A 12,945-nucleotide genomic window follows, 5' to 3' on the forward strand; every position below is an offset into this window, starting at 1 on the left:
AGCAAGCCAGGTTCCTATGCATTTCATTTAAAGCAAGAAATTGCAGTGCAACAAAAAGCGGCAGGTATTTCTGAAGTGTTGTAAAATTTCTTTTCATCTATGCAATTTTAGAAAAAGAAAATTGTGCCAATCCAAGAAGTATGTTAATTTGAGATTTCAATTTAGTCCTTTGTTGTTTGGAGATTTATATGCCCCATTGAAACTGTCAGGCTGAAATGCGAGCAACCTTGAATAAACTCAGCACTTTTAGAACAACTTTCCTTTAGGGACATATTGGGAAGGAAAACCTGTTTAAAAATAAAAATAATGTAGCAGCTCCATAAAGCTGAAGCAGTGGACTACAAATCTGGATCATAAAAGAAAATTCATTATTTTAACCTCTATTAAAGTTAACTCACCCAGAATTTGTACCTATATAATGTCTAATATTTAACATCCTGATTAAATACACCCCGTTCCCCATGACTTGCATAAAACAAACAAACCAATTTACTCACTCTATTTAGGGGCCAAATTATGGTCTGGCATGTGCAACGAGTTAAACAAATACAGAACAAGTAAATTCATGTTGCTGCCTGGAGCTATTTCTGCCCTTTCCTTGTAAGTCGTACAGGAGAAGACCCACTGGGAACAAGGGGCACTAGGGAAAGTTATTCAGGATTGTCTCTAACAGAAGTGTGAATGGCAGGATAACAGGACTTCTCAGAGTAGCCAAACATTGGAACGGGCTGCCCAGAGTGGTGGTGGAGTCACCATCCCTGGAGGCATTTGAGAAAAGGGCAGATGTGACAGAGATGTCTCCAATCCCTGGCCCTCAGTCTCACACTCCAGCACCTGTAACAACCAAGACATAAAGAGGTTGCAGGCTGTGCCATATGGTCTTCAGCACCTGCAGAAAGAGCCTTTGCAGGTCTCCAAGTGTTAGCATACTTGGTGGAAGTGTGTCCAGAGACAGCTGAAGGCCTATGAGCAGCCCAAGTGCATGTGCTGGTGTGGCCACAGAGAGCTGGGGCCAGGCATGTTAAGAGGGCAAACTTGGCATGTTTCTTCACAGTGATGTTGCTCAAAAACTGAAAGTGAGGCTTAGCCCAGATCTGAATGCTCCCAGAGGGATTTGTACAACCTCTTCCATCCTCAAGTGGTGCAATCATAATGCTGTACACAGGCGGAGTTCCTGGTGTGGGAACTGTCCAGCCTTGTGCATCTTTCATCTTGTTCCTGGTTAGACAAAGTTTATCACTGCATGTCTGTCCTTTCTAGATGTGGACACAAATCCACAGAAACACTTCATTTTGTAGAATCCTGTAGAGCTGTTCTATTGCAAAATCTCGTGTTGATCCTGTAAGTTCTGTCAGTAGTTGGGATGTGCTCTCTAAAAGCAGAAATTTTACTGGGAGAAACAGGAAGGCTCACTGAAGCCAACTGTTCATTCTGTGTGGCTTCCTTCCAACGTGATTTCCACAGGCATATTGTGCTTTTGAAAGGTGTGGTTTTAACCACAGTGAGTATACAGTGGGAGAGTTTGTATCAGCACCAAATAGAAAAGACACCCATAACTTGACTAAATAGTCTCTCCTAAGCTGAATGTTAGCTGGAGGTTTTTGTCATGTCGCAACATTTGACTCAGCTGTAAACCTATTCCCTTATGAAAGTTAGAAACAATGAATGAACACAAACAGTCCACCTCAGAATGGTAGTCATTCCTATTTTCAAGCTGTACTACAGTCATGGTTAAATGAGTGTGTATCTTTTTCTGTTCTATATAAAATAATCACATTCAATACACACACTGCTCATATAATCAGCGTTGGAATTCAAAACATTGTAGAAAATTTAAAGCATTAGATAAATAAACATTACTGTTTTGGAAAAGACAAATGGGGATTCTTGCCAATTTTGTAGGAAGAATCTTTAAGTGTCTTGATTCAGTTTTATGTATTCCTTGGTGAAAACTACAGTCAGTTAAACATAATTCTTTCTCCATAATATTTGTCATGAATATCTAAATGCCTGGGACTGAAAAGGCACACAGTAAAAAGTAAATATAGTGTACTACATCAAATAGATATTTTGATAATTTGGACAACTCCACTGACAATCGACACATTTCTGAAAGAACTATATACTGTAGGAGTGGTAGAAGATTAAAGAGAAGATCTGGAGATAGGTATCTCTTGAAAGAGAGATCAGCAGAAACATTTGTAATCTTAAATGATAATAATAATCTTTTCCTTTGTTACTGTTGTCATAGCTTCACAAAGACCTCACTAGTTGGATTCCTGTTTCTCAATATTAACTGGGGTTGACAGCAACCGATTCCTAGGCAAAACCTGAGATTTAATGGCATATATAAGGGTATAGACTTTGGACACCAATGTGTATAAATAAAATGTGGAGCAAAGAGATCTAGTGTCCTTGGCACACCCTGAGTATTACAGCTGAAATTATTAGGGGACATGAGGTTAGCAGGAGAGGACAGAAATGCACATTCCTTTTGAAAAGAAAAAATCCCAGCTGGGGTTTTCTTAGCTGTACTCTGATCCAAAGGAGAAGAGGAATACTGTTAAATTAGTTCTTTCCATCACACCCAACAAATGACGTGGCATCACGTTACAAAGGAAGCAGGAATAATTTGCCTCATGTTTTGACTTTATGCAAGGCACATATAGTATCCAACCAGGAACCAAAAAACTGAACCCAGTTTTACTCAAGTTTTGTAGCTGTGACGACTCAAATAATTGGTGAAACATGTAGGTGTTCTTTGGAAAGGTAACACAGTGTGAAACAGAGATCTCCCAATTAAAAAAACAAAGCTCTCCAGTCATCTTTACCTGAAATGTTGTCAAATATGAAGACTTGGCCAGATATCAGCACTGAGAGGAGGTAAAAGAATAGTGATGAATTTGCTGAGTACTTTCCAGTAGACTTTGTGTTTCTGAGAGGGAAACTAATTTTATGTTTCTGATTAACAATTTTTCAGATTAACTGAGTGGCGTTTGGGAATAAAGAGTTCAGCACAGCAGGCAGTCTGGAGAAAAGTGGACTTGATCAAAGTTGTTTTAGAAGTTAAATGTACTATCGTTAGAAAGCTAAATGTACTCTCATTCATTTAAAATAATTTAGCAAACTACGAGGGTTCATTAGTGAGTGGTAATTGGCTTCTGCCGAAACGCCCTGCTGCTTAAATATGTGATTTAATTGAGAGGTATTAAAATTATTTCCTAAAAGAGAAAGTACAAGGAAATCCTGATAACATATTTGGTGTAAGCGTTGTCAAATTCTTTTCTTTCAAATCCGTAATGCTTCATCATCCTTATTTCTTAAAAAAAAAAAAAAAAAAAAGTATGATGTATAAAAAATTAAAAGAAAAAATTGACATTTGGAAGGAGTTAATGCAGAGCAGTCCAGTGATTTAAGATATCTAACTTCCATAGTCTTACAAATCCAACAACTAGGAATGCGGGATGGCAAAACTCCCCAAACCAAAGAGAAGTGACTTGGTTTGGAGGTCAGACTTAATGATTTCTCAGTACATTAAAGCTGTAAATGAAAAAAAATCTGCATGTGATTGCAACGTTCTGCACTATAATCAGACTTATCTGGGCAAACACGGCATCTACATATATACAAGTAGTTTTCAGGATATATTATACAAACATCTAGGTACTTCTTCCTGACCACTTACTGCTGTCCACTATTACTTTTGATTCTGGATACAGCAGCACTGCACAGATAGCTCAGCCCAGGGGCATCAAAACTAGATTTGCATGGATATTTTGGTTACTGCAGGATAGCTGTTACATGGAGCCTATCAGGACAGACTGGTTAAACACCCTTCTGCACTGGTAAGACAAGCACATAAAGCTTCCTCTGGTAGCCTGAAGGAAGCACACCTTGTTCTCCCCTGGGCAAAGGGAACAAAATAAAAGATCAGGCTGTCTTTCTCAGGAAAGTTCTGGGAGTGCAGAGGAAGCTGTATTTGCACTCACCTTCCAGCCCTGCTGCAACATTTCATTTTTTCTTAGAGTAAGCCCATGTGACTCAAGACATGAAGATAAGAGCATGGGCTATGCCCTTGAACCACAAACTGTCCTTAAGATATAGAAAAGGGAATAGCTACCAGACTTCTTAGGAGTGGAGTATGAGGCAGAACACTAAATACACCATCACAGAATGCCCACTTTAAGATCATGCATGAACTTAAGAAATTCCTTCCTATATCCCCTAGGTCTCTTCCTAGAAACCTTCTATCCTGCTAGTCTGCTCCCATGCTGTACTGCACTTCTAGAAAGCAGTTTTATCTGTCCAAAGTTAACAAGGTGCTGAATGGACCTCACTTCTCCTGGTCTCCTCTAGTACGAGAAATGCCTTCCTCTCCATTGTTGTCCTTGTAACTCCTGCCAGCATCTCTGGCATTTCAAATTCCTCCTTCTCCTCCCCACCCCCCAAAATGAGGAAAATGAAAAGACATACAATTGAGATAAGTGATATTAAATATATTTGCAATGAACTTTGTATACATCTTATTGGCCAAATTGCTGAAAGCATAGTGAAGCATAATGAGACTGCAGCACTTGTCAGACAAATTGAATTTCATTTGCTTTTGAAGGAAAAGACCATGGCCTTCAGCCAGAGCCTTCCATCAGGATATAAAAGAGTTTATCCAACAGAGTGGACCCCTTTCTTAAGCCAGGCTTTCTGCCTGTTTGGCATGGAAACCACACTCATCTGCTGCTGGGCAAATTTGGTAGCACACCTATTCCTTCCCAGTACTTCACAGGCACTCATAGATGTTTTTCACAACCTTCCTACTACATGAGAAATTTAATGCAAGACTTAATATAACATTATGATTGGACCTAGTGCATCAGAGAGCTAGCATCTATACTTCTAAGAAAAAAATAATTTGTTCACATTGTAAATATATTTCTATTACTTTTCCTATTCCTTGTTAGTGGTAAATACAAATGCACTACTCTTACATTTATGAATATACTGCATAATATTCACCATCAAAAACTGCATATTGCTGCCCTGTGCTGCAAACTCAATTGACAAGAACTTCAAAGTGAAAGCAACAAAAGAAATGAAATCTAAAATATAGCATTTTCCCATAAGCTATTGCAGTAAGTAGTCAGTAATAGTCAATGGTATTCTAAAACCACGTTTTTCCTGTAAGTAGTCAATAACGCAACTGAGCCTTTAGAATGTGACAAAAGGATATGGTAGAAGTATACATGACTTTGTTCATTATAAAATATAGGATGCACATTCGGATTAATTCCCAACTAGAGTCCTTTAGAATTCTAATTGTCCAAATGAAATTACATCTTTGAAGGAATAACAGAAATATTTTAGAATCACATGAATTATTACACTGAAAGAAAATGGGGAGATTCACCTTGTGAATCTCCAGACAGTTTCTGAAGTGCACAATCGCTATTGTGCACAAATAGGGTATGAGATTCTGGGACTGCCAATACTACAGGAACATAAAGCAAAAAGCATGGCTATTGTACCATCTGTTTAGACTATTTCTTTTGGCATGGCTAAAGCAAACAGAAGTCAGCTAAACCTTTGTTCTAAGTTGCTATTTGCCAACTAAACCTTTGTTCTAAGTTGCTTTTTGCCTTTTTAAGGTTCTCATGCAACAGCACACTGAGGATGTACTTGTTATGTACTCGTTACCAGAAACAAAGGGGAAATTGTCTTTAAAAAACTGTTTTCTATGTTTTGTTTTGAATCTTGGGGTTCACATAAGGACTGTAAAATCTTGCTTTAATGCAGCATAGGGCTAAGGACACATTTGACCTAACACTGCTCACTAGAATCTGAATCACCAAGTTCTTGTAACTCAGTGTTCAATCTTAACTTTTCATTAACGTTAGATAGGTTTCTTAATATAAATATTCAACATAAAAGAAACTCTGTTTCTTCTGAAAAAAGTTCCTTTCACAACTTTCCAATACAACAAGCTGTTGTTAGTGGTGTCACAGCATACCTATTGTATGACAGCCGTGTGTGACTGGCCAGACAACAGAATTCTGCATATGCAAACACCCTAACGCTGAGATCACTGCAGCGGGGCTAAATGACTCCTTGCTGCTATAATGTGAGACAACAGGAGAACAATGACAAAGTCTGATCAGAAATGAGAAACATTCTCCAGTGACACAATGCACAGACCAGTGCACAGCAAAATGACTTGCTCTTCTTGCTGGCATCAGAGATTATGAGATCAATAGTAAGGCAGTCCCAGCTCAAGAAAACATTGACATTTTCACCCTGTATTCCCAAATCAGGCCTAGCATCCTGGTGTGACCCAGCTCATTTCCATCATTCTCAGGTTTTTAGAAAGACAGGAAGTCATCAATCTTCAGAGCTGGATTTCCCTAATGCAACCGTGAGATGCAAAATATCCTCTTGATGTTTACAGTTACTTAGAGCTCTGAATGAAGTGAAAGAGCTATTCAGTAGCTCTGAATAAAGTGGAAGAACATTGGGACCACGGTCCACTGAGCTTCCGCCCCCACATAACCTCTCTAAAATACCCAAGACCCGTATCTGACTTTTGCATATACCTTTTGAGAGCTGAAGAACCCACAGTGTGGTCTATAGGGAATCTGGTGGGATGACTTTCCTTAGCCAACCACAGAAGTAGACTTCACACAGAAAAATAAGCTACCTCACATTTACCTAAAGGACCCTGCAATGGGCTCTGGCTAAGCACAAACCTATAATCATCTCCCCTGCAATGGCCACTGTACAATGTGGACATACACAGCCTCCAGACTAAAGGTATAAATGAATATCTACTGAAAAGTATTGATATTTGAATTTAAGAACAAAACTGTTCGGCTTCAGTAATTTCTTTTTGATAGCAGCAAAACAAAACAAAACAAGGAAGTAACATTAAAACATTTTGTCTCAAAGTATAAAGGAATCATTGGATGACTGGGGACCTACAAGTCTAGCTACCTCTCAGTGAAAGGTGAGAAAGATGCTGAAAGGTACAGATGGCAGACTGGAAGGTGCCCCAAACAAGCCAAAAACAGAGCAGATCCTGCTATGTAACCAGAAGGAGGGGAATGTCAAAACTGCATGAGAGAAAGACAGGATTTGTCTATAACTCTTCAAAAATTTGTGCAAGGGCAGAACGTGAAGAGAACCATTGCATCTCTCTGCTGCTCAAGTGCTATGTATGAGAACTCTGACACCATACTGTCACAACTCCAACCAAAGCATAGAAATTGAGGGAAATCCTTGGAAAACAGGCCTCTTTTTGGATGCTGGAGGGAATATTAAGAATATTAGGAGTTCCCTCATGGGGGGACACCCTCCTGGACTGCTCAGTTTAACCACTACATGATAGGAGTGTTTAAGCTGAATTAGGCTCTCCAGATGCCTCCGGGTTACAATGAACGTGTAAAAGCCTTCAGTTTATCTTTATAAAGACAAGCTGAAAGCAGCACAGTCTGGATGCCAATTCATAAATGGATCAGCCGGGTGTGCCTCAGGGATGGGATGAGCAATTGGCAGCTCTAACAGCTTCTGCCATGTAATTTTTTCCCATCACTACTAGTCTATCACAGCTAGAGGCCACCAGCTCCTCTTAGGATGAATTCCAGAGGGTTTTAGGCTGGATATAGGCAGGTAGGCATGAATATGGAGATGCAACCACCCTGGGAGCTTTCAGGTTTGAAATGGAGGTACCTACCAATGGATACGCTATCGTGGCTGTGTGACTGATAACCGGGATGGTGCTCTGTATCACAGTTTTCCATCTAGAAGCCCTAAGTCCACGCAAGTCCTGTTACAGACATTTAGGTTCTGGGCCAGGAGACGAAATAACCTTTCCACTTGCCTGAGTAATATGTGCACTTCATCTGATAATATTCAAATCTCTTTAGCTTCATTATAATGAGGTTAAAGCAAAAAAAGATTTCCCCACCCCACATATTACAAATGTCAGTAATGAGAACAGTAAAAATGTCACCACACGGTGAAAAGAGTGAAATTAGCATATTTAGAGAAGTATTATGCCCATGAGTGAAATAATGCAATCAGCTAGCTGCAAGATAAAGCTAATTTGGTTTCCAACAGTTTATCAACAATGCACTGCTCCTTTACATTAACAAATTTAAATAGTACCATATCCAGCAAACAAGAATAATTCACACAGAATATTACGCTGTGTTAATTAAATAGCTGGAACAGAAAAGGTCAGGCCATGACTGAAAGATCTGCATATGGGTTGTAAAGCTATGAGAAAGATGGAGCGATTTAGGATCAGGCAGTTAAAATACATTATTCAAAACATGATTAATTCAATAGTAAATAAACCGAGATTCTCCAAGTCTATTTTAATGCCCCCTTTCTTTTGTCAGCTTCTCAGAAACCTCCCTCTCCTGCTGGCTCATGCGTGAGCCAAAATATCTTTAAAACTGTCATATGGTGAAGTGACTTAGATAAGTTATCAAAGAATTATCCTGCCTTTATTCAAGTTTTCATTTTTCTATGCAGGTATTGGAGGCAAGAGGCAAGTTCTGCAGTTAAAGAATACTGCAAAGCCTCGCCCTCCTTATTTCTGCTGCTAGAATAACCAAGACACCACTATAATTACTACAGTTAATTGAAAAATGTCCAGAGAAAAACATTTTTTCACTTTGTTTACTTCTGCAAATGACAGCACTTTGTCTTTGGCACAGTGCCACCAAATCAATTAAATTATAGTACTAACATGGCCATTTTAAATTGAGAGAACATTTTGGCATGGGCTGCACTACAGTGAAGCAGTAACGTATAAAGACTGCCCAGCAAAACGGGGAATTAATCTGCCTTGGAACCCCAGCACACTACAGAATATCAGTCATAATCAAGGCTGAGCCTCGTCCAGTATTTTTACTGTATTTTATTTTTGTCAACATAGTTGTACGTGGCAAGCCTACATTTTCCTTTGCGTTCATCTTTACGTTCCTCTGTTATTTATTTGTGCATGAACTTTATTTTTCCTTAAAAATATCCTGACATTTTCTAGCTAAAACCTCCCTTTCATTTTGATTGCATTTCTGATGATTTCAGCTGACCTGCGTTTCCTTTTCGTACCTTTAGTGTTTGCAGCTCCTAAATGGACCCGCAGTCCAGCAAACGGAGCCGGGTGGGCTAAAGAATATGCAATGTCTGTATGTTTGGGTCTTCTGGGGGGAAGGAGAGGGGGTGTTTATGGGAGTGCGTGGTTTTGGCTGCAGAGCCATGGGTTGGGCATGATGTCTGAATGCCAATCATATGCTGCCAATGTATCATCAGAATTACAGCATTAGCGCTGCATCTAAAACCAGCCCGCGTGGGTCCCACCATTTAGCTCTTCCCAATTAAGCACACAGGCATTTATCAAACCAATCTTTGTGACAGAATTCCTAAGCGAGCCAAACTGAAATACGTCATTTTTTAAGGGAAGAAGAAGCATTGTGCGGCGTATGAGCCATTAATTTTATGACAAGTGCAGATGGTAGATATACAGATAAATACTCATACAACCTAATTAAATGAGCATATACCTCAGCCTATTTAAACGATAATAGTTCCTAATGAGCTCAGCGCAGCTCACATGGCTGTATATTCATCTGAATTCTTTTAAAATGGATTTACGTGCAGGCTGTAACCGAACCCTGGTGGGGTTCTTATTGCAATTCAGGCCATAGCTGATTTTTATCCGCTTCATTACAGCACAGCTCTGACAGCTGTGAGGCACAGACACCCATTTAGGTGCGCTCCATCCATCCCATGCACTTTTAGATACTAAGAGGCACAACTGCAAAACAGCCCCCTTCGAGTCTTGATGTACCTGTCTCCTGGAATGAAACAGGAGGAGGTTATCTGGAACTGTGAGGTGCAAGGCGAGACCTGGCCTTCCAGAATAACTGCCGGTTGGGGAGCCGGAGCACAGCCACCAGGCCTCAGCGCACCGCCACACAGCACACAAGCTAACTAAACCGCGTCTCCTACCCAGCAGGGCCGCAGCCCCGGGCCGGCGGGCACCTACCGGGCGCGGCGCGGCCGCGGCTGTCCGCCACGGCCATGCTGTTCCGGCTCGCTCCCTCCCTCCCCGGCGGGCACCCCGCGGCACCGCCCTCACCGACGGGCGAGCGGGCCTAGCCCGGCGCGGAGCGGCCCTGCGAGGCGTCCCCGGCCGCGCTCCCCTCCCCGGCGCCGCTTTCCTCCTCCCCTCGCCGCCGGAGGAAGGAGGCGGCCGCCGGCTCTCCCCGACCGCGCATGCGGCTGTGCCGGGCCGGGGCAGCGCCGCCGCGCTCGGGGCTTGAAGTGCGGGCGTCCCCGGCCCCCTACCCTTCGCCTCGGCGGGCCGCCCCGGCAGATGGGCTTAGGCTGGAGCAGCGCGGAGGAGCGGCAGCCGCTCCTGCAGCCCCCGCCGCCCCCACCGGCAGCGCAGCAGCGGCGGCCGCAGCCTCGGGGGCCGGCGGGGGGCCCGGCGGTGCCGGTGCCGGTGCCGGTTCGGCGGTTGGCGCCGGCCGCGGGCCGCGTGTACGGGCGGCGGTGGTTGGTGCTGCTGCTCTTCTCGCTGCTGGGCTTCTCGCAGGGCCTGGTGTGGAACAGCTGGGGCCCCATTCAGAACTCGGCCCGCCTGGCCTTCGGCTTCAGCGGCTGGGACATCGCCCTGCTCGTCTTCTGGGGGCCTATCGGCTTCGTGCCCTGCTTCTTCTTCATGTGGCTGATGGACAAGAAGGGTGAGCGCGGTGGGGCCGGCACGCGGGCTCTCGTCTCGGCCGGGTCAGGTGGGGACGCGGCCGGGGCCTCTCTGCTGCGAGCCGCAGGGCCGGGCGGGGCAGCGCCGAGCTGCAGGTGGAGGCGTCCTCGGTGAGGCCTTGGCGGGGTACTGATGCTGCAGGGGCACCGGGAGTGCTGCTTTAGGGACGCAGCACACACGGAGGTACGTCCAAAGCAGTTTGTGAGGCCGGTGTTTGGAGATGTTGCAGAACTTGGAGTAATGATGGAGCTTTAACTAGATGTCGAGGTGTTGGTCTCTGCACTCTGGCTTGTGTGTAGGTGTTTGCCCTGGAAACAGTGGCACCAACATCTCTGTGTTCTGACAGTCAGCTGTTAGGCTCGTGTTTGCATGAAGTTAGCGATAGGGTGAAAGGGAATGGCCTCAAGTTGTGTCAGAGGAGGTTCAGGTTGGATATTAGGAAACGTTTCTTCTCAGAAGGAGTGGCGAGGTGTTGGAATAGGCTGCCCAGGGAGGTGGTGGAGTCCCCATCCCTGGAGGTGTTCAGGAAGAATGGAGATGTGGCACTGAGAGACATGGTTGGCGGGCCGTATTGGTGGATGGTTGGACTGTAGATGGTCTTAGAGGTCTTTTCCAACCTCAGTGTTTCTATGATTCTGTGATTTCATATGCTGTGAAATGATTCCATGGTTTCATAGAATCTTAGAACCTTTGAGGTTGGAAAAGACCTCTACGACCATCTCATGGTGACTGCTGCATCTTGATAGGCCCATTTATATTTGGGTAACTTCTCCACAACCCATGTTTGGAGTTTGTATTCAGTTGGAGTTTGTGCCCAGTCACCCTAGGGATCACAGAGGTGATGAGACAAAACACACGTGTACAGGTTTGAGCTTCTAGGCCCAAATCCACAGAAGCATTCAGTCTTTTAATTCTAGTTTAAACAGGTCCCTGTCAGGAGATGCTAAGTGCTGCTCATTCTGTTTATGTAGGCTTTAATAGGTCGCTTGTGTGTAGTGATGGGAGGGAGAAAAGATGTAGCTGAGAAGGCTCGTGCTTTGAGGTTGGAATTGCTTTTCCTAAAATTGAAGTGACACTGGGGAAATGAAATCTATTGGGCTTGAAAACACATTCTCCAAATGAGTCCATGGTGGCTCTATTGCCATTGCTCAAGCAGTTCGAGCTTAAGCCAACAGTGCCTACTTAGACATCGCTGTGTAACAGTGCTGTTAATTATCTTGAAATTCAAGTTAGTTATTTTATTTTCTATGACGAAAATGACAGTTCTGCTTGTGTTGTGAAGGAAATGAAACTGAACTTGAAGCTGTGTTGATGGAGCAGGCTGGATGTTAGGTAGAACTTCTTCCCAGAAAGGCTGGTGAGGCTGTGGAACAGGCTGCCCACGTTGGTGGTGGGTCTCTGTCCCTGAAGGTGTTCAAAACCTTGGAGATGTGACACTGAGAGATGTGGTTAGTGGGCATGGCTGGAATGGGCTGCTGTTTGGACTAGGTGATATGAGGTCATATATATTAAATAATTGCTTTATTATTATTTTAATTCTGCAATCAGTGAAGATACTCATATGAACTACTTTACTGCTATTTCTGTGTAGCTGCCCTTGTTGCAAGATTTCCATTTTATAGCCTTAATGGATAATCTTAGTTCATTGGTTTCATGCACAGCATGCTCTTTGTGCAGCAGCAGGTTTTGTGGGGGCCCTTTTGCATTTCGTGCTGTTTTTGGAGCCGCTGAATGATTCCCATAGAGAATGCAGTGCTCTCTCCTTATCCTGATGGAGCTAGGAGTGCCAATATGCCTGGATCCGCAACATCCCACTGGAGGGATAGGATGTGTGTTCCAGAAGGAGCAAAGCTCTGAGGCTGTCAAGTTGGCTGGGTGTGACCTTGCAAGAGCAGTATTTCACTTGCTTAGGGGTACAAGTGCTTGTCGTTATATATACTGAATTTACTCTCTGTACCAAAAATATAGAGAGACGGCACCGTTTACTCTCTGGGCTTCAATCATCTGTCATTGGAGTTAGCTAGTAAAGAAACTGTCAGGAAAAAAATGTATTTGTGAAGTGTCAACATTTAAAACCTGGCATGTATCAGAAGTATGACACTGTGGATGATGCATGTCAGGGGCTGTGAGAGGAGGTTCTGCTTTTAGATAGTCCTGCGCTTCACAGTCAGAGGTGTATCTAC

General features: G+C 43.3%; 2 protein-coding genes across 13 annotated transcripts in view; one reads left to right on the top strand and one right to left on the bottom strand.

The window, feature by feature from the left end:
• HSPBAP1 (HSPB1 associated protein 1) overlaps positions 1–10,179 on the bottom strand; it is a 33,015-nt gene extending 22,836 nt beyond the window's left edge. For 3 of the 12 annotated variants that reach the window (XM_015289997.3, XM_040704239.1, XM_040704234.1), the window contains exon 1: positions 10,043–10,179. In XM_015289997.3, the coding sequence (XP_015145483.2) occupies positions 10,043–10,079 (37 nt within the window). In that variant the 5' untranslated portion in view covers positions 10,080–10,179. The other 9 variants (XR_005861708.2, XM_046943777.1, XM_040704236.2 and 6 more) reach the window with 9 other exon arrangements.
• Positions 10,180–10,264: 85 nt separating this feature from the next.
• DIRC2 (disrupted in renal carcinoma 2) overlaps positions 10,265–12,945 on the top strand; it is a 58,122-nt gene continuing 55,441 nt past the window's right edge. The window contains exon 1 of the mRNA XM_015290001.4: positions 10,265–10,742. Coding sequence (XP_015145487.2) covers positions 10,373–10,742 — 370 coding nt within the window. The 5' untranslated portion in view covers positions 10,265–10,372. The remainder of the gene's footprint in view (positions 10,743–12,945) is intronic.

Source organism: Gallus gallus, chromosome 7, assembly GCF_016699485.2.
Source record: "Gallus gallus isolate bGalGal1 chromosome 7, bGalGal1.mat.broiler.GRCg7b, whole genome shotgun sequence".
Classification (NCBI taxonomy): Eukaryota; Metazoa; Chordata; class Aves; order Galliformes; family Phasianidae; genus Gallus; species Gallus gallus.